At 39.5% G+C, this 18,524-nt stretch overlaps 1 protein-coding gene across 3 annotated transcripts in view; it reads right to left on the bottom strand.

Moving 5' to 3' along the window:
* NCKAP5 (NCK associated protein 5) overlaps positions 1-18,524 on the bottom strand; it is a 254,198-nt gene that overhangs the window by 137,914 nt on the left and 97,760 nt on the right. For 2 of the 3 annotated variants that reach the window (XM_074910863.1, XM_074910864.1), the window contains one exon: positions 10,309-10,399. The exons of the other annotated variant lie outside the window; for it this stretch is intronic. In XM_074910863.1, the coding sequence (XP_074766964.1) occupies positions 10,309-10,399 (91 nt within the window). The remainder of the gene's footprint in view (positions 1-10,308; positions 10,400-18,524) is intronic. 3 annotated transcript variants of the gene reach the window in all.

The raw sequence follows: 18,524 nt of genomic DNA, 5'->3' as shown, positions 1-18,524 counted from the left end.
GGCATTTTCTACTTCTCGCCCCACCGGCGGGGAGGCTGGAGTTGCACAGGCTGTTCTAATATGGAATATCACAGACCATTATGGCGTTATGGTCAGCATATAAAGGTGGGAGCAGGTTGGCTTGGGGGGCTGCTGCTTGAGAACTGGCTGAGCATCAGTCAGTTGGTGGTGAGTAATTGTTTTCATTTGCACTACTTGTCTTTCTTGGGTGTTATTTCTCTCTCTGTTGTTTCCCTTCTTGTTACAATTTTTTGTTATCGTTAATATTGTTATTATTGTATTTAATTTTATTTCAGTTATTAAACTTTTCTTATCTCAACCTACAAGTTTTCTCACTTTTACCCTTCCAATTCTCTTCCTGCCATCCTGCTGGTGGGGTAGGAGTAAGTGAGCAGCTGTGTGGTGCTTAGTTGCAGGCTGGGGTTAAACCATGGCAATATAATAATAAATTGTGAATGTTTTTTCTTGCAAGGCCATTCTATAGTCTTGATGTATTCTTAGATGATGTACTTTCAGTGTTATTTCCACTGCAGACCTCCTAGTGTTCAGCACTATTCTTCACTGCAAGTGAGTGATATGAAATGAGAATTTTCAGACTGTTGATGTAGATAAAAACTACAGATGAGGGTTTCTTTGTACTTTCATGGAAAAAACAGCCCCAAGCTACGCACAAGTAGCCCAGTCTGACTGCACAAGTTGAAAAAAGGCAGCAGTTGCTTCAATGACTACTGACTTAAATTTTCAACAAGGTTAAAATTCTTTTCCAGTGGCACCTTGCTCCCCTTTCTCCTCCCACCATGACCTTTTTTCCTTAATCATAATTAACACGTGTTTACTGTGGCTCAATCCCTCTTAAATATGCCCTTTGAAAATCTGCAATATCTTCTAATATACTTTGTAACGTATTTCATTCAGCAAAACTTTAGATGTATAAAAGACACCTGAATGTTAAGTCTGAGCAATGTGATGTAAGACTAATGAATTCACAAAGTCCTTACTACAAGATGCTTGGTACAGGAGTAGTCACTGATATCACTGTGACCTGAAGATGTCTGTTTCACTGGCAACTTTTTTAAAAATTTTATTTATTCGCTAATGGGAATCCCATTAAACACCGTGACTCAGGTCTGGAAAAAACCCATAACTGAGCACACAAGTTAGAATGTAAAAAATAACTGTGCAACTAGACAGTGTTATCTTAATGATCTCTAAGTCTAAGGCTACAAATATGACTTCTGGTTTTACCTTGCTTAGTTCTATCTATGTAATCAGCTGTTTTCTCTTGCTTTATTTTCTCCCAGTGGAAGGAAAGACTAAAATATAGCTTTGCTTTAGATAGCACATCAGCAAGTGTAATAATATATTTTTGTTTAGCTAACAGCTTTTGTTCAGAACAAGCTAACCAAAATTGAAGGAGAAGAAAGGAATGCACATATATCACAAAATTTTACAGAAACATCCCAAATTGTTCTCAGTTTAACATTAGCACTGTCAGGAAAAACATATACAATTCTTTTTCATCTCTCGATTTCACTTACTAAGTGAACAGAGTGAGCAGTAACATTCCCTAGATTAAATACATGTGATGGATAAGAGAAAAAAGTACTTTCTTTACATTTCCGATAGGAGCCTCCTACCACTCACGTATCAATCTAAATGTACTACATATTATTCTTCACTCAATACACTCCTCACTAGTACAAGCTATCACCCCTATTGAACAGTTCTGCAGTAACATTAACAAATTTCCTGATGATGCTTTTATTGGCTGTTCCATGCATCAGAAACATCTATTTCTTTTGAAAAAGTTTAGACCAAAAAGGACTGCAAAAGGAGAAAACCTTCACAGTGAAGTTCACTACTAAGCGTACTTATCAGATCAGTAAGAGCAGATGGAGTTTCTTGCCTTCAGGTCTCCGCTGACTGTCAGTCCTGGGTGTCAAAGTGGACTAAGCTAACCTTGTGACCAAATATTGCTGTTGACACCATCCTGTCTTTAGTGAATGGATATTCACATTAATCAACAGCACCCTGACCTGTGGCACTTTGTCTCAGAAGTGAAATCAAAGACTGACCATTCTGGAGGTGACTCTTCCAAGGCAGGTTTCAGGCATGGTGGTGGTAGGGCAGTGTGGCAGTAGCTCATCATGTTTCTTGTTCCTTTTCAAAATGGAAGACTTCAGCTACACTGAATAGTAAAGTTATCAGCAGAAAAAAGAACTGTTCTAGAAGTCAAGCTGTTCTTTCTTATTATGTGTATATATGATACTACAAGAAGAATACAGAGTGTGATTTTTCATGCAGATATTCTAAATTGGTTCGTTATAGTAGCATACTTAAAGTAATCATCTTTCCTACAGGAAACGTATATGCAGCTTTTAAACTTTCCTGAAGGAGTAAATATTACTTGACTAAAGTGATAGTATTAAAATACCTACCTTTGACTGAAGTACAAACAAGCCAAACTATTTGCTTGCAAACAAGCTAACATCTTTGTCATCAACATGGTCAGTGGGATCGAGGCACCCTCAGCAAGTTTGCTGATGACACCGAGCTGTGTGGTGTTGTTGAGACTCTGGAGGGAAGGGATGAGCCATCCAGAGGGACCTGGACAGGCTGGAGAGGTGGGACCGTGCAAACCTCATGGAGTTCAACAAGGCCAAGGGCAAGGTCCTGCCCATGGGTCGGGGCAATCCCCAGCACAGATACAGGCTGGGCCATGAGGGGATTGAGAGCAGCCCTGAGGAGGACTTGGGGGTATCAGTGGGTGGAAAACTGATGATGAGCCATCAATGTGCACTCACAGCCCAGAAAGCCAACTGTGTCCTGGGCTGCATCTAGAGAAGTGTGTCCAGCAGGTCGATGGAAGGGATTCCCCCTCTACTCCACTCTCATGAGACCCCCCTGCAGTGCTGTGTCCAGCTCTGGGGGCACCAACATAAGAAGGACATGGACCTGCTTGTGTGGGTCCAGAGGAGGCCATGAAGATGCTGAGGGGGCTGCAGCACGTCTCCTGTGACGACAGGCTGAGAGAGTTGGGGGTGTTCAGCCTGGAGAAGAGAAGGCTCCAGGGAGACCTTAGAGCAGCCTACGGGGAAGATAGTGAGGGACTTTTTACCAAGGCATGTAGTGACAGGACAAAGGGTAATGGCTTTAAACCGAAAGAGGGCAGATTTAGATTAGATCTAAGGAAGAAACTCTTCCCTGAGAGGATGGTGAGGCCCTGGCACAGGTTTCCCAGAGCAGCTGTGGCTGCCCCCTCCCTGGCAGTGTCCAAGGCCAGGTTGGACGGGGCTTTGGGCAACCTGGGCTAGTGGAAGGTGGCCCTGCTTATGGCAGGGGGTTGGAGCTGGACAATCTTTAAGGCCCCTTCCAACCCAAACCATCCTATGAAATATAATTGTACCATCAAATCAGTCAATCTTCAGCTCTTGTTACTGTAGATATATAGAAGATTCTGAGAAGGAAAGAACAGCTTGTTTTCTGAGAAACATGCACACAAATGGCACATTTCAGTTATGAGACTTTGCTTGTTAAACATAACTCCATTGCTTTGTTACTGTATTACAAAGAATCAGAAAGGGAAAGCTATTTGCACATATGTTCCTTGCAACAAAACTGTAATTTTGAACAGTGTCTGAGGAACACCATCACTCTCCTTTGGGGGCAAGAATCCAACTGCAATTTAGTTAAATATGGGAATAGACACTTATCAGAATCTTTGCATAGTGTTGGAAATCTACCAGAAGAAAAACCATAAGGAATTAGTTGTTACCGAGCTAGCCCTGAATTTCTCTGTATAAAAAAGCAGTCAAACAGCAAATGCTTGTGTCCTTGACAGCCAGGATTACCAGTGGAGCTCCCAAGAGTGCAGGTAGCTCCTCTTCTGTCCTTCTCTTGGAGACACAAAGCTGCTAAGCTTTGATTAGCAATATTTTTCCTTAGTAGCTTAGGAGGCTTGGTTGATGCAGTCTTCTGTGAGCACTTCCAGTGCAGAGATGTAAGTTTAATTTTAAGGATGTATTTCCTCTTTCTGCAATAGAAGTTAGCATTAAAAATCCTATGTGGATTTCAGCTAGGGAATTCAAATAGTGCCTTTTTTTTAATTCATGGCCATGTCCCATCTATAAAATGTTACATATCAATGGCCTGAACATTAAGCTTGTGTAATTTTGTGTTAAGAGAAAATTACATTGCCAATAGATACAGTTTTTCCTCTCATGAAAGAGCTGTTGACACCAACGGCTGTGCAAATTAGAAGTGACAGTCACAACAACTGTTCCATATTTGAGTCTCAGAAAGCATGCAGACAAAAAATTGGGTTGATCTGGCCAACAATCCCACCTGAAATGTGCCTGTATCACTTATGTAGTCACATCTGACACCTGGTTCGAAAGAACTGGCAAAATGCTCTAGACTTCATGATTGAAAGCTAGAATTCTTGTAAGACTGGCATTATTCTATCTTTGTATTGAAGTCATCAGTATTGACTCTACAAATAAATCTTCTTTCTTAGCTTTGGATATGACAGGCACACGTACAGTATTTATATCCAGCAAGAGGTCAGGAAATGGAACTTAATTTTCTTAAGCCACTCCACCCATGAAACTGCAGTGTGAGTTAATGATTACATTGGTGGTGATGCCGTGTAAATGGGACAGATGTTCCCCATGGAGATCGATGCCATTCTGCTCACGGTGCACTCTGAAATTCTTCTGAAGTCATTACTTCTCAAAATCTTGTCACCAGAGCCACAGTCACCATTCTTATTCAGCAAGAAGAGCACATCCAAATGCTTAGGCTGCAAATGCTCAAACTGTCTGCCACCACTTTGATGTCACTGTAGTCACATGGGTGCTAGAATGAGCAGTGGAGCAAAAACGAGACAGGACACACATCACTTCCAGAAAGAAGCGGAAGGAATAAAGCTGCTCTTCTCCACTGTACCCAGGGCGAAAGAAACCTGAAAACATGCCCGACTACTAAGGCTACCTGTAATCCCCGTTGAGTCTTTGAGCCACACTCCTCTTGGTGTGGACTCAACAGCACTGACCTCAGCACAGCAACTGTTCTCCTTGACAAACCCACTACCCTGATACTCCTGTCCTTCCCCTCTTGCATTTGTATAGTCAGTCTCTGAAGACCTGCACTGTCCAGCATGATGAAAATCCCTTCTGCTAAAAAGTAGTCTAGACTATGTCAGCTGGTGAACAAGCACAGTCAGAGACAGTCTGCACTAGCACAGAAGTTGAGGGATGACTGGGCCTGTGACGTTAGATGGGGTGGGCTTCGGGCTGTCATTTCAGCTCCTGCTGATCCAAAGAACATGCCCGGTCCCCACAGCAGTATGTGAGTGTAGTGCAAATCTCAAAGAAGCACAGTGGGGTTCTGAAAAGGTTACAACCCTTGCAGTCATGAGTTTTTATTCCCCTAAAATTTTCCTGCAAATTCCTGTATCAAAATCCCCAAATTCCCGAAAGCAAAAACTCACTTCCATATTTTTTAATACAAGACAGGATAGCCCTTCTTGAAGACCATTCAAGCTCCACTTTGAAACTGATACCTTTTCTATTAAAAGTATAGTCATGCTAAACTTCTGAGGGGAAGCAAGCTTTTTTCCAAGTTTACAAGGAAATATGAAGAGCTTTTTTTGTTTTTCTAATCCCTTCATTATCTGGTTCAGTATGTGTAACAGTTCCTGTTACCACAGAAGCAGCAGTCCATATATATGATGTCATCTTAACTATACTTGAGATGAAACAATATGTTGATATCCTTTTTTCACAAAGGTTAAAGATGGACAGATAAAGTGAATTCGTCCAAGAAAACAGAGAAATTTTTAGCAAATGAAAAAATCAAAATCTAGTCTCTCAAACACAGTGCTTTTAACAGCAGATCATCCTTCCTCTCCAATGCAACTGTACCATGTCTATCCCAAGCTTTAGAGCACATACTGACAATTCCAGAATTATAACAAATTGTGAACTTACAACAAACTCTCTCCCTCATCTATTTTGATCGCTGTACACTGACATAAAGTCAAAAGGAGTTAAAAAACCCCTTCAAAGTCTTTGAGTGATCTGTAGTCAGGTAAGACTCTACCTAGATATCCAGTATTGTGATTTAACAGAAAAGAGACTCTAGGTTTTGGTAACCAAATCACAAGGATAAACAGTAAGGGAAGTCTGTGGGGTGCTTGTTTTAATGTTTTTGGTTTAAGTACTGCACACAATTATTTCTGGGGATCACTCTCCTTCTTAAATAAATTACTTGTGTCTTGAATGAGAATAATATTAATATATGAGATATTGGTTTGGCCTTTCATGGACTTTTAGGTGGACAATGCCTCTTGGAAACATCATAAAGATCTTACATACTAGAGCCTTTTAGCCAAGTGAACTTTTAAGCAAAAAATATGATGGTTCACAGCAATTCAAATCACACATATTCTTGTCTACATTTACATGAGCATTCATTATAAATCTTCCCTCAGTTATGTAAAATGATAACAGAGGAGAATTTTATTTACAATCCTGCTTCTAAATTCATTTACCCTAAAGAAATCACATCATCCATCTGTAAGTTCAGAAAATGAAATTCCCATAGGGAAGCTAGCTCTATGGCAAGGGTTAGAATATTTTGCTTCAAGTAAGGATCCTGGCAAGACTTAACACAATATTGCAATAATACTGCATGCTCTAGGCTTCATCTTATTATTCTTCTTCTAACATGATCACTATGCAACATATAATGTTCATTAGCAAGAATATTTATTCTGGAGTCAGGCATATTGATATTATAATAAGAACTCAATTTCATACATCCCAGAACAATAATTAGATTTGTGAAAAACAAATATGTAGACAATGGTCAATAGATCAAAAGCATTTATTGCACAGAGATATCTTTTATGACTATTCAGATATTAATTTGAACAGGCTTCACACACTAAAACTAACGTACCATGGTGTCAGAGAATACGAGACATAGGTTGATAAGTCACACTGCAGACTGTCTAGGTCATGCTCTCATTTGCTATGAAATACGTGGTTGTGAAACTGCAGTAAAATATGATACACTACTGCACTGAGTACTGCTCATGTTGTTCTGATCATATCATAGTAATCACTGAGAAAAGGTATGATTCAGAGTATGTGCTATAAGGTACTGATTGTAAAGAATGGCTTTCAAAACAATGTTAGTATCTATACATTCAATAAGTTCTGTGTATGTAGATGCAGATATTTATATATATCACTTGGAATTCAGATCAAAAGATCTTTCTTTCAAATGTTAGCTGAGATTTATACCTCATTTACAAATACAGGATGATTATATGGTTATCATGTTGCCAAAAACCTGAATACATTTGTGTTTTTAAGAGACATTACTAGGTTGTACAGTCAAGTTCTATTCCCATTTGTGAATTACCCTTATAAATATATCAAAAAACTGTCTGAATTAATTTGGAAATGAATACAAATACAAATGAAATGCTGCTATTGCAATATTGATGCCTCTTGCAAAACCTGGACACAGTAGTTGCAATAAAATTCATTGTATATTTAGATGATATATTTGTCCCTGATTTTCAAACAGTTGGTTTCAGTAACATATTAATGATTCATATAATGCTTTATTAACATGCTTTTCAATGTTAAAATACTCTAAACATTTTGGATCACAGATTCTTTGCCGACTATTTGTATTGAAGAGCCTTTCAGGTATTAGCTTTTATTATTAATATGTGGTTGTTGCTTAAAACGCATAGTTTTTACTGTGACTGAATAACAGACACAAAACAAGTGAACCCATCTCTGACCTACATAGCTGGTAGCCATAGGAGGGCAGAAATGCGCTGGTTTGCATGTGAATAGAGCCATTCCTTGAAGTTCCCAGAAAACAAACTATTTGTTCAGAAATTTGTCATAAAAGTGAACAAAAGGGATGTGAAGATGAATGAGTCAGAGTAATTCAGAAAAAATACAACGTTCATGGAAATGTTGCATATTTCTGACTTGTTTCACCAATCACAGACTGGTATATGATGCAGTAGCCTAGTTATTCCTTCAGGAAAGGAAAAACCGTTGCTTCTGAGTCATGAATTAGGAAAAGGCATTCATAAGCAAAGAAAATTGCATACAGCAACACGGAAGAAATGACAATTGCTAAAAACCAAGTTGACTTTGATATCATGATTGAAAATATTCCTAGAACAAGAAGCGAACAGGGGAAGAAGGAAGCTGTTATGCAATGTGGAGTTCAAGATTTAAAATAATCTTGGAGTAACAGGTATATGGGTGCTTTATTGTCCTGGGACGGAGATGGCTTCACTCTATAAGGGAGCTAGGGTCAGGTCTGAGGAATCCACCCTGGCTACAACCTAGCAGATTCAAACAAAACCCTATGTCCAGAAAGAACAGAAAAAAAGGGGTTAGACAACAGTTTGCTAGGTGTTTGCTAGGGCTGCTTGTTAGAGCTGAAGGAAAACAAAATATTGTTCTTGTTATCATTAACCGGGCAGAACTGCCTTGTTCTTTTGTTGATCAGAAAATAAACCCAAGAGATTTTATCCAAAACACACCATGGTACCCATTCTCCTTGCTGGTGGGAGACAACAAATACCTATGTCAGTATGGCCCCGAAGGAGAAAAAGCCAAATCCATACCCAAAATCTTGTTTTAAAAATTAAGAAACAAATAAAAGATGGAGGAAAAACTACACAGAAATACACAAGTACCGAAACTGAAATGACTAGTTCATCTCCCCTCTAGGAAAGCAGCACACAAAATTTCAAACTTCAAAAGACCACATAGTTAATTTTTTTCCAGTTTAGTGGAAAAGAAAAAAAAAAGACCACTCAAAACCTCAGTTTAATGGAAAGAAGCTGAAATACTTTCTTGTCTTTCTTGTTGAGAGTGCAAAAACAAAACCCAAAGAAGCTAAAACCGAATTATGGTACCACCTTACTGTGATTTTCATGGTCAGACAGCGTAGAGAAAAGCAGATAATAAAATCTTTCCAGATGTCTGTTATAAACAGACAGACAAGTAATTCACCTGAAGGAGAGACACTGACACCGAGCTCGCTTCAGAACACCCACTGTATGATGGCAGGAGCGAGCAGGGATTATGGATTTAAACTCTGAACCAAGAGTGGGGAACTGAGTTTCATTTTTGCATCCCAGAACAGTAGTGAGTAAAATATAGATGCTTTTATCAGCAGTTTCTAAAAGCACAATGTTCTATTATAACTTCAACAAAAAGTTTAATTTGTTCTGAAATTAAATTTTACAGGCTATCATTTTAACAAGAAGAACTGATTATTTTGGAAGGTTAATCTAAAAGTTTCTTTTCCCTTCAATCCAAGCTTAAAATGAAAATTTAATTACCGTGATAAATACTCTAATATACATTTTTGTTTAGCTATATTGCTGTATTTTTGATCCATCAGTTGTAAGAATGGACTAATATAACTAGAATTTTTGAAAAGTGTTTTATCTGAAGGATCGTTACCTAGTATAGACTCTAGCATATTTTTTCAGCATTTTATATCTTTATAAGGGATGCTTATTCTATTTAAAAAGATACAGGATAGGACTGACTTCATTAAGTGATTTTTTTAAAGAATTAATGTTCAGAATATCTGATTAACTGGGATGTATCTCATTCCTGATTCGAGACACTTAAAAAGGCCTTCCACCACCTCAGGTTCACTGCTTCCAGAATACAGTAGTGCATTAGGAAAATGCAAAACTCTCCTTTCTTATAAACAGCATAAACAAACCTGGTTCCCATTTAAAAACCTCTAAAATCTTTGCTCGCCTAAATTCTGTCCTGAAACATGTTCTCTCTACCCCAAATGAGGCTGATAAAACACACCTGCCAGAAGCAGCAATGAGAAACTATGGAGCTTGATATAAAAGCCTCACCCCCATTAAGAATGTGAGTGGATAAAATTATCCATCACAATCTGAAGGTCAAGTTGTCAAAAGCATCTGTGTTTTCTAGAGATGTTGGAATATATTACTTAAAATATTAAGTGCTTTAATAAAGTCTTCAAAACTAGTTTGTCCCCTGTTAACTGTGAGGAGCAACAACTGCAGATAACACAGTGATAATAAAAATGAAAAACCTTAAAACTCTGGTGAGAGAACACCTGGGAAAATGTAGAGGGTACCAACTGCCACTGACAAGTATGCATAACTAATAAATAGAGGAAACAATGCCAGACACATTTATATCAGTGTGTGATATTTTGTTCTAAAGAACTTGTCTAAGAAGAAAACAGGTAAAAAGTCATTAATACCTCATATACCTTCATGATACTGACAGTTCCTTCTCCATGCTGGCCTGGGGATCCTTGGCTCTGTAGCAGATTTCTCACTGTCTCCTCCATTCTAGAGAATGAAAATATTTATAAAACTCAATTGTATGGAAAAAAAATAAGAGTTGCATTCGGTGGTTTTGTTCTTTACAAGAGCTTAATGCATCCATGGCTACCATGAAATGAATATTTAAAGACAATCCTGGCCTTATAATGTTCTCATACTCCATGTTATGAATAACACATTAAGGGCACTCTTTTATCTTTTGAATATGCACAGTAATTAGTTGTATTGTTAGAATCCTACTGGAGCTCAGTTACAAAAATTAAAAACAAATGTGTGCAAAAGACATCACCTTGTCAACAGTGTAACCAAACACCACAATAAAATTATCGTCATTTAGGAACAAAATCAGATTAAAAAAACCCCAACCTGCTACATTTCTAGCCAATTGTCAGGTTTGTGCAATTTCAACAGACTGACAAATACATTACTATTATTTCCTCCCTATGTTATGGGTGCAGCAGTGTGTGCCAGTGCATTTGTTTATAGAGGCACAGCTGCTGAACACATTCACCCTTCACTGCCCTTTCAAAGGGATGTAAAAACCAAGTGTAGGCTAAAATCTGGTACTACCATCCCATGAAAACGTAATCAGCTTCAGTTCCATCAGTGAAAGAAGGAAGGTTTGCACTTCCATTTTAGAAGGTGTCAACAGACACCAGCAAAAGTTGTCTTTGATCTACACTCATTCATCAAGCATGTTAAAGCTGATACCGGTGCTAACCCTCCTGAACAGAGGCTGAACAGAATAAAGAGTTCTGCTCCTTTGCACAATAGGACCACTGGGAATAACAGAAACCACCTACAAAACACTGGTCCCATTCAAGGTGGATCAGAAATTAAATCCCAGGGGCTTAGGAGATGTCACTGAAGCTGACCACAAATAAAGGATCCGGGACTATAGCTGGTTTCAGCTCTATGAGTATGGGTAAGAGGAGGAAAGGGATCAAAAGCCAGAGAAGCAGCGATGAATACAATAATGATGCTGGGTTTCACAACAAAAAATGCTGAGTGCCAATTCCAGCTGAAGGTCCTCACGCTTCTCCCCACTCCCCATCTCCTCACCTGAATTCTCACCCCTGTACAGCTGCTTCTTCAGCTGTGTGGATGCAACAGTTTTTCTCACCCTCCCTTTCATGTTTTCTGTTCTTTCCCTTCTAAGCTGTCTCAATCCCTTGACACAGTTGGAAAAAGATCCCAGTTGGAACAGGGGCTGGAAAAAGGAAAACTGCTGTGGCACTGGGGTGTGGGTGATACGAAGGCAGGAGAGAGAGGAATACCTTAAGCCATGTTGCCAAATACGCTGTATATTAAAACTGTGACCTTGAAAAAAGAGCCAGTATTCCTTAGCATATCAGACCAGAAACTGCCTGCTGTTGTTTATTTCTACTGTGTTTAGGGAAACATGACTTTGTGTACCATCTTTGCAAATGCAATTGAGCAGAAGAATTATTCACAGCATATCCAATTTTATTTTTTTTTTTTTATATCTAAGGTAACAATCCAGCGAGACAGCAAATATTAGCTAACTGCTCTGGCCAAAGGCCAGTAACATTATCTTTTATATAAGCCTCATATTCTTTCTGTTCTTTCAGTCTTACCAGAATGAAAGGCACTGGCTAATTTAGCAATAATGTGATGTTTTGCTAGGTTTTTGCCTTTCAAGTCAGCCAGCTACTCCACTTTTTGAGAAGACAACACTGGGTATACATTCTACTCAGATGAACACTGACATTTTACTTATTCGTATGACTGTTTTTTGTCATTGATGTGCAGACTTCTACATTTGCCAGAATGCCCACAGAATAGTTGGACCATCTGTTGACCAAATGTGAATAAAAACAAGCCAGCTCTAATCTCTAGTGCAGACAGTGGTGCAGTTTTTCAGTTGCAGATTGTAACCATTTCTGCTCATAGGCTGACCTTAATCAGATGCCTTTTACACAGAAGGACAAATAATTTTGGTTCATAATATAAATTCCTGTGCAGTCCTCACCGAAAGATTTCATCTCTTAAAATGTTCATAATGTCATTTTTAAATTAATGGTGTAATAGGATTCTTAATTATTGTGTTTATATATGCATATACAGTTCCAAATCTTGTCCTCCATAAAGTTATTGCAAATTAATAAAGAAGCAAAAATGGGAGAAAGAATAAATTCAACTATCGCTAAAATCAGAGTTTTTCAATTGAGGCCTAATAGTATTAATGAAAATATAGTCTACTTGCTTATTATTATCATCAGTGAAACCAGCTCAGAAAAATTATAAAGAATTCTTAAATTCAATAGGTCATTTCATCTTTAGTCAAATTCATACGATCTATTTTGGACAACAGGCCCATCTTGCTGAACAGCCTTATAGGGACTAGCCAGCAGAGTTTCATTACAAACACCTCCCATCAGTTCTCAGATTTCTGTGCAACAGAACAAGCTTTGCAACATGACAAAGAGCTCAGTTAAACATAGCTGAGACTTTTGCTTTGTCATTTGCAGTTATTACAGAAGTTCGTAAGAGTTGACAGCAACAAAGCTGAACTACAGGCATTACAGAGACACTGTCTGTGTGGCCATGTCACTATAAAACCAGCACTGAGAGGATCTTACAAGGTTTAGGTACCCATGGAATACCTGAATAAGGAAAGAGAAAACTAGTTTCTGTCAACAAGAAGATTAAATATGCTTACAGACAAATTTACTGCAAAGCTCTGATGGGTAGCACTCTTGCAGTTTGTAAGCTGCTGCTTCCCTTGCACTCCAGTTGTCCGTTTTTAGGAAGGACTGCTTAACCAAACACAGCACAGGATAATAATCGAGACTTGTTCTCATAAATTGGAATCTTTGGACCATGAATTAATGGCACCTTAATTGAAAAGCGATTGTTATATTATGATCTATAATACTCTCCAAAGTGACAGTACATGCCAGACGGATTTAGTATAAATTCTTTTGAAGAATGCAAGATGAGTGGAGTCTTTATAAATTTAAATTGAAATCCCATATTTTGCTCCCTGAACAAGGCTTCCAATGAAAGGACATGTAAATTTTGGAAGTGAAACAGAAGAATTAGGAGTTTTATGAAAAGTTATTTCCACACATCGACCTATATTTTTCCCCCTTCTGGTAACCATGAAAGGTTCTCTTCTCTTCATGATTCTAATATCCTAGATGGACCCACTCCAACATGAAGCACTTGCCGATTACATCTAGAATAGCTATCCCCCACGCGTGTATTCTGCCTGCTTGCTGGACTATGCTAAAACACCTGTTTTGCCAAGGATTCTGTGCATCTTATGTAACTATCAAGCTGTTACAATCCATAAAAACAGTCTCTAAAGCTCACCATTCCTGAGTCTACATTCTTCAATCACTATTTAAAAACATTTATTTTCCCCTTTCTTTAGTGTTCTATTTATTGTCTATTCATCTGAAGCATCTCCCTTAGTACCATTAAATTTTTTGTTACACTATTATTTGAATAGAAAATTGAAGTTTTCTTAAAACTGAAGTGTTCCTTTCATTTTTTCTTTTTAAAAAAATATATTTTCTTTAGGGGAAAAATAAATTAACCCATGTTTGATAGAAGCTTCTTCAAGTTTCTTGACAAAATGTCAGTTTAGAGTAGGTAAAGAGTCCTCCACTAGTCCTAAACTAAGGATAAATTTCTCAAAGCATAAAACAGATGAAATGAAGCACTCTGAAACCAGAATCTGTGCATGGCATATAAGAGTTTAAGGAACATAAAATATTAATGCTACTGTGGAAAGTGCTGTCAAGATCTCATCTGGAATATTATCTGCAATTACAAGCACCAGTGTTCAGGAGCAGCTTGTTCAGAGAGGATTCACTGAAGAGACAGCTCTGTGGTTTAGAGGAACAGAGAGTCTGTGTCATGAGAAGAGACTAAACAACTTATCTTGCTAAACTTAAGAGACCAAGGGCTTACAAAGGTATGACTTCCACAAAAGAAGAAGTGAGAAGAAGTAAACTGGGAGAGAAAACTACATCAACCTCAGGCCAGTGGTTGACAAAACAAGATGGGAATATAGGGGTTACAGTCACATTTAGGCTGGAAAGAGGATGTTTTTAATCCTTGAAAAAGTGAGACTGAACCAGCCTGTCAGGTAGAGTAACAGAATGAGAAACCTAAACAGTTTTAAGCCAGAGTTGAGCATTTATGAAATTAATTACACATCAGGGTCAAGAGCAGAGGACTTGAATTTATGATCCACAGGTCCTTGCTGCTATTCCTTCCGACACAAAATCAGTCATTACTACATTTAAAAGAAGTAATTTGTCCTGTACTGTTGAGAGAATACCAGGAAACCAATCCAACTCCAACATACAGTTATTTATTCTGGCTTTGCTTCTGGGCAAGGGGGCCAGAGGAATCTCTGGAAAGGAAGAAACATTGTTCCCTGCCCAGGGAGCAGCACATAGGGCACTCAGGAATCCAAGATGGCAGAAGGAAGCTTCCTCTGTATTTTTATTGCGACTCAAATCTTGCCTGGAAGCCAGGACCTGTCCACAAGGACCCACTGAGCTGTAGGAGACTTGATTTTAAAGCTTCTTGATGTTATGTTTCTGACAGCTCTGCTGCCTCCATCTCCTGCCTGGCCCCACTGCTGCAACTTGAGTCATGCCCCAGAGCACAGTTTCAACCAGGTCAGGCGAGAGAGAACCCTGCTGGGGATGATGCACCACTGCTAGGCAGTTGATTTCCTGACTTTCCGCTCAATTTTCTCAGGATTGCCACCTTCATAAATGGGCACCTCCTTCATGCCGTCCCCCAGCAATGCTGGGACATGGTCAGAAAACCTGCCCACTTTGTGCATCTCCCGTTTCTGTCGTTTCAAGTGGACCAAAGCCATAGGCTATTATGTTAGGGTCCTCCCCAAGCAAAGATTTTAAAACCATACAGGAATTAATCTTCCCTCAAATACACTGATTCAAGGAGGCTCAAGAGTTCTCTCAGCCCTGTAACTCTCCAAAATCTTCCCTGTATATTTCCCACTTCCCCAAAAGGTCTTTCAGCCCCCTTTCAGCTAGGTTTATTGATTCCCTTCCTCGAGAGAGGTGTCTCTCACAGTTTGCCACAGCAATTTCACACATGAATAGGATCTTCTCTGACCAACCTCTCCATTGTGTAGGACATGCCTTTATGCCCTGTGTCACTGCAGAGGAAACCCATTCTCTTCCCCTGTTCTTTGTAGCATATCCCTTAGAAAGGCTTGATGTCCCCAGATGTAAAATCTGTCCTTGACAGAGCAAGTTTTCCTTGAAAAAAATCCTTTCCATGTATCCTGATCCTTGATTCCCCTTCTATCACAGGGAATGAACACTCTCTATAGCCCATGCTCTGCTCAGCCACATCCCACACAGCCCTTTTTATGATTCTCCCTCCAAGTGACAGGTGACATGTAGTTCTAGAAGGTCATGCTCTAGAAGGTGCATGATAGTTTCAACCCCTTCTTCCTTGACCTACTTCCATCAAGATTTCCACAGGCTGGCAGCTACCTTTTGCTAGGTGCTATCATCTTCCCTTTTCATCACGCTCAAGCTGAGGTGACAGTACTTGGTGTATTGGTTATTTCACATGCAGAAGAATTCCTTCAACTTGATACTTACTGCCTTACAAAGACATGTCCAAAGGTTTCTACAGAACCTTACTGCAGCAGTTGAGGTATGTATTTCAGCTTTTTCCTTCTCCTCATGACGTACAGCAGGTGCAGGACTTTTTTTAAAGTCTTAGAGAAAAATACCAATAACAGTTCTTTCTCCATCTTTAGTTTAACTTCTGTGCAATCAAAATTCTCAGGTGGGTATTTTTTTCCAGCTCCTATCTTAAACAGTCTCCAGCTTAAGCCTCTTCTATTTTCAGTTATAGCCTCCCTGGAGATGTGGCCTGGGTTTCAGCTCCTTGTGCAGTCTGACCCCTCCCTTCTGCCTGATCACAGACAAAGAAACAGGTTCCCATGAGGTTTATTAGTTCTTTCAGCTCTTGGTTCACCTGTGAACCAGCCAGTATTTGCTCCAGATGGATTTCAGTTGTCTCTTTGGAGACTGCAATGTGGCTTTGGTGGCAGAATTCTGTGCCTCTGTCCAAGCCTTCCGACTCTCTCTAAACCCACAATCCAATCAAACAAAAAGCTTCTTCTCTCTGGCTCAGCTCCCAGATAAATTTGTTTGCTTACTCATACGCAGTTTCAAACTTCAGGTTTGGGGTTACCTGCATCCCACTTGCCTCACCACTCCATTCAGGGCTCTGTAATGCGTCAGGTTAGACTTTCTTCTTATGGTGAGTTCGTTAAACAGCCAAAAGGTTTCAAAGTAAACACCCCACCTCAACTCTGAACAAATAAAAAATCCAGATTTTAGATTAAGCACCAGATTTTTTTAAAACAGGGAAAATATTGAAGTGGCTTTACAAGACATAACAGAAACTAAAAAAGCTCAAACAGCAGTTCCTGTTCACTGCACTGTTGTAGGAGTGTCTTTCCTTCTGCCCGGTTTCAATTAAATTAGTGGCACTCTGAACTGCAAACTCTGCTTACTCCCCTCTGACCCCAAGGATTTCCATTAGTTCTAGACATGGCTGCCTGCTCTCCTCAGTTCTCCCCTTGATCTGCAGGCTCATCTCCAGACTGTGCAGTGACCTGCCAGCCACACCAACAGCCTCGAGACCCTCCGCTGTCCTTTGAGCATAGTGAGCTACGGTGATCCTCAGGACAAAGTGGCCCCTCGTTCCTGGGGCTGTGTCCAAGCCCGCTGTTCTCCACAAACCTACTGGGGTGACGCTGCAGCATGCTGTTGGGCCATTGCTTTAAGTGGGTAGGTAGCCAGGAGACAGACAGAAGCTTCTCCGCAGAATTTAGATATTGAAAATGGATTAAAAAAAGTAAAGAGAGAAGTGAAAACAGATATATGATAAACTTAAGAGAACTGACAGTTGGGAAATGCTGTGTCTTTAAACCCCAAAGGGTTTTCTCCACATTTTCAGTGCTGCTTAGAATATGACAATAGTAGATGCCTTATAGCAGTGTGCTGGCCAAAGCCTACAGAATGCCCAATATCCATCCTTAGTATTTATTTGGAAATTAAACTAGGAATATCCTTTATAACAGCAACAGAAGGACAAACATACAATGTATAATTTATGTTTAGTCTTTCTCTTCATCAGTACAGGTGCTTATCAATCCAGAAATACCAACGCAAATTCTCCTCCTGCATCATCATGGCCCTTTCCCCACCAGAGCCTCTGAGCAGCCAGTTCAACCCTGTGGCATTTGCTGGTGGCAAATCCAAGCTGCTCAAGCCATGTTATTTCCACACACTCATGCTAAACCCTCTTTCTAATAACATACTCAAAAGTCTTGCCTGAAGGGCAGGGAGTAGAACATAGAATAAAATATCTTGTGTGTGATGAAGGCAAGTATCACAAGGCTGTTCTGGAATGAAGTAGATCTCAAGCTCTATTTACATGATCCTTCTTTTGAGTGGATGACCTAACCAGGTGCTCTGTCCATTAGACTGTACCACCACTTGAAAATTACACAGAGTTGGAAGATGAGTACAACATTGTTGAATCACTGATCATTGAACCCATTAGGAATTTTCAATGTCTCCTTAAAATAGTGTGTATATGCCCTGAGCCTCAGAGAAGTAGGGTAGGATTCTGAAAGACCTCAGCACTGGTATATCATCGCTCCCACACAAGTCTCAAATCTGTTATCACCAATGGCAGACCTGCCATTTCCCTGAAAATGTTCTAACTACCATCTGAGCCAGGAAATGCTGGAAATATTTCCATTGTCTCTTGCAGCCATGCAGATTTCACTCATCAAATATATACCTACCGTAAAAAGTTTCTGAACTGCAACAGAAACCAGTGGTAATTTTATTTTTGTGTTGAGAGGTAGACAAATGCCATATGGACTGTATGGGTGTCTTCCATCACCAGCGCTGTATATGGTTCTGTAAGTTACAGGCATGGAGTATTAAACAAAAAACTGTCCAAGACTAAGCCTCACAAAAAGTTTCTCACAGGCAGTTGAAAGGATTTTTCAAATGGGAGGACTGTCCCTCCTGCAATTCCTGAGAAACATATTTGGGACCTTAGAACAGGAGATATTTTC

The sequence above is a fragment of the Athene noctua genome, chromosome 7, assembly GCF_965140245.1.
Source record: "Athene noctua chromosome 7, bAthNoc1.hap1.1, whole genome shotgun sequence".
NCBI lineage: Eukaryota > Metazoa > Chordata > Aves > Strigiformes > Strigidae > Athene > Athene noctua.
Note: the sequence above shows the minus strand (reverse complement) of the source record. Positions and strands in the feature narration are given on the sequence as shown.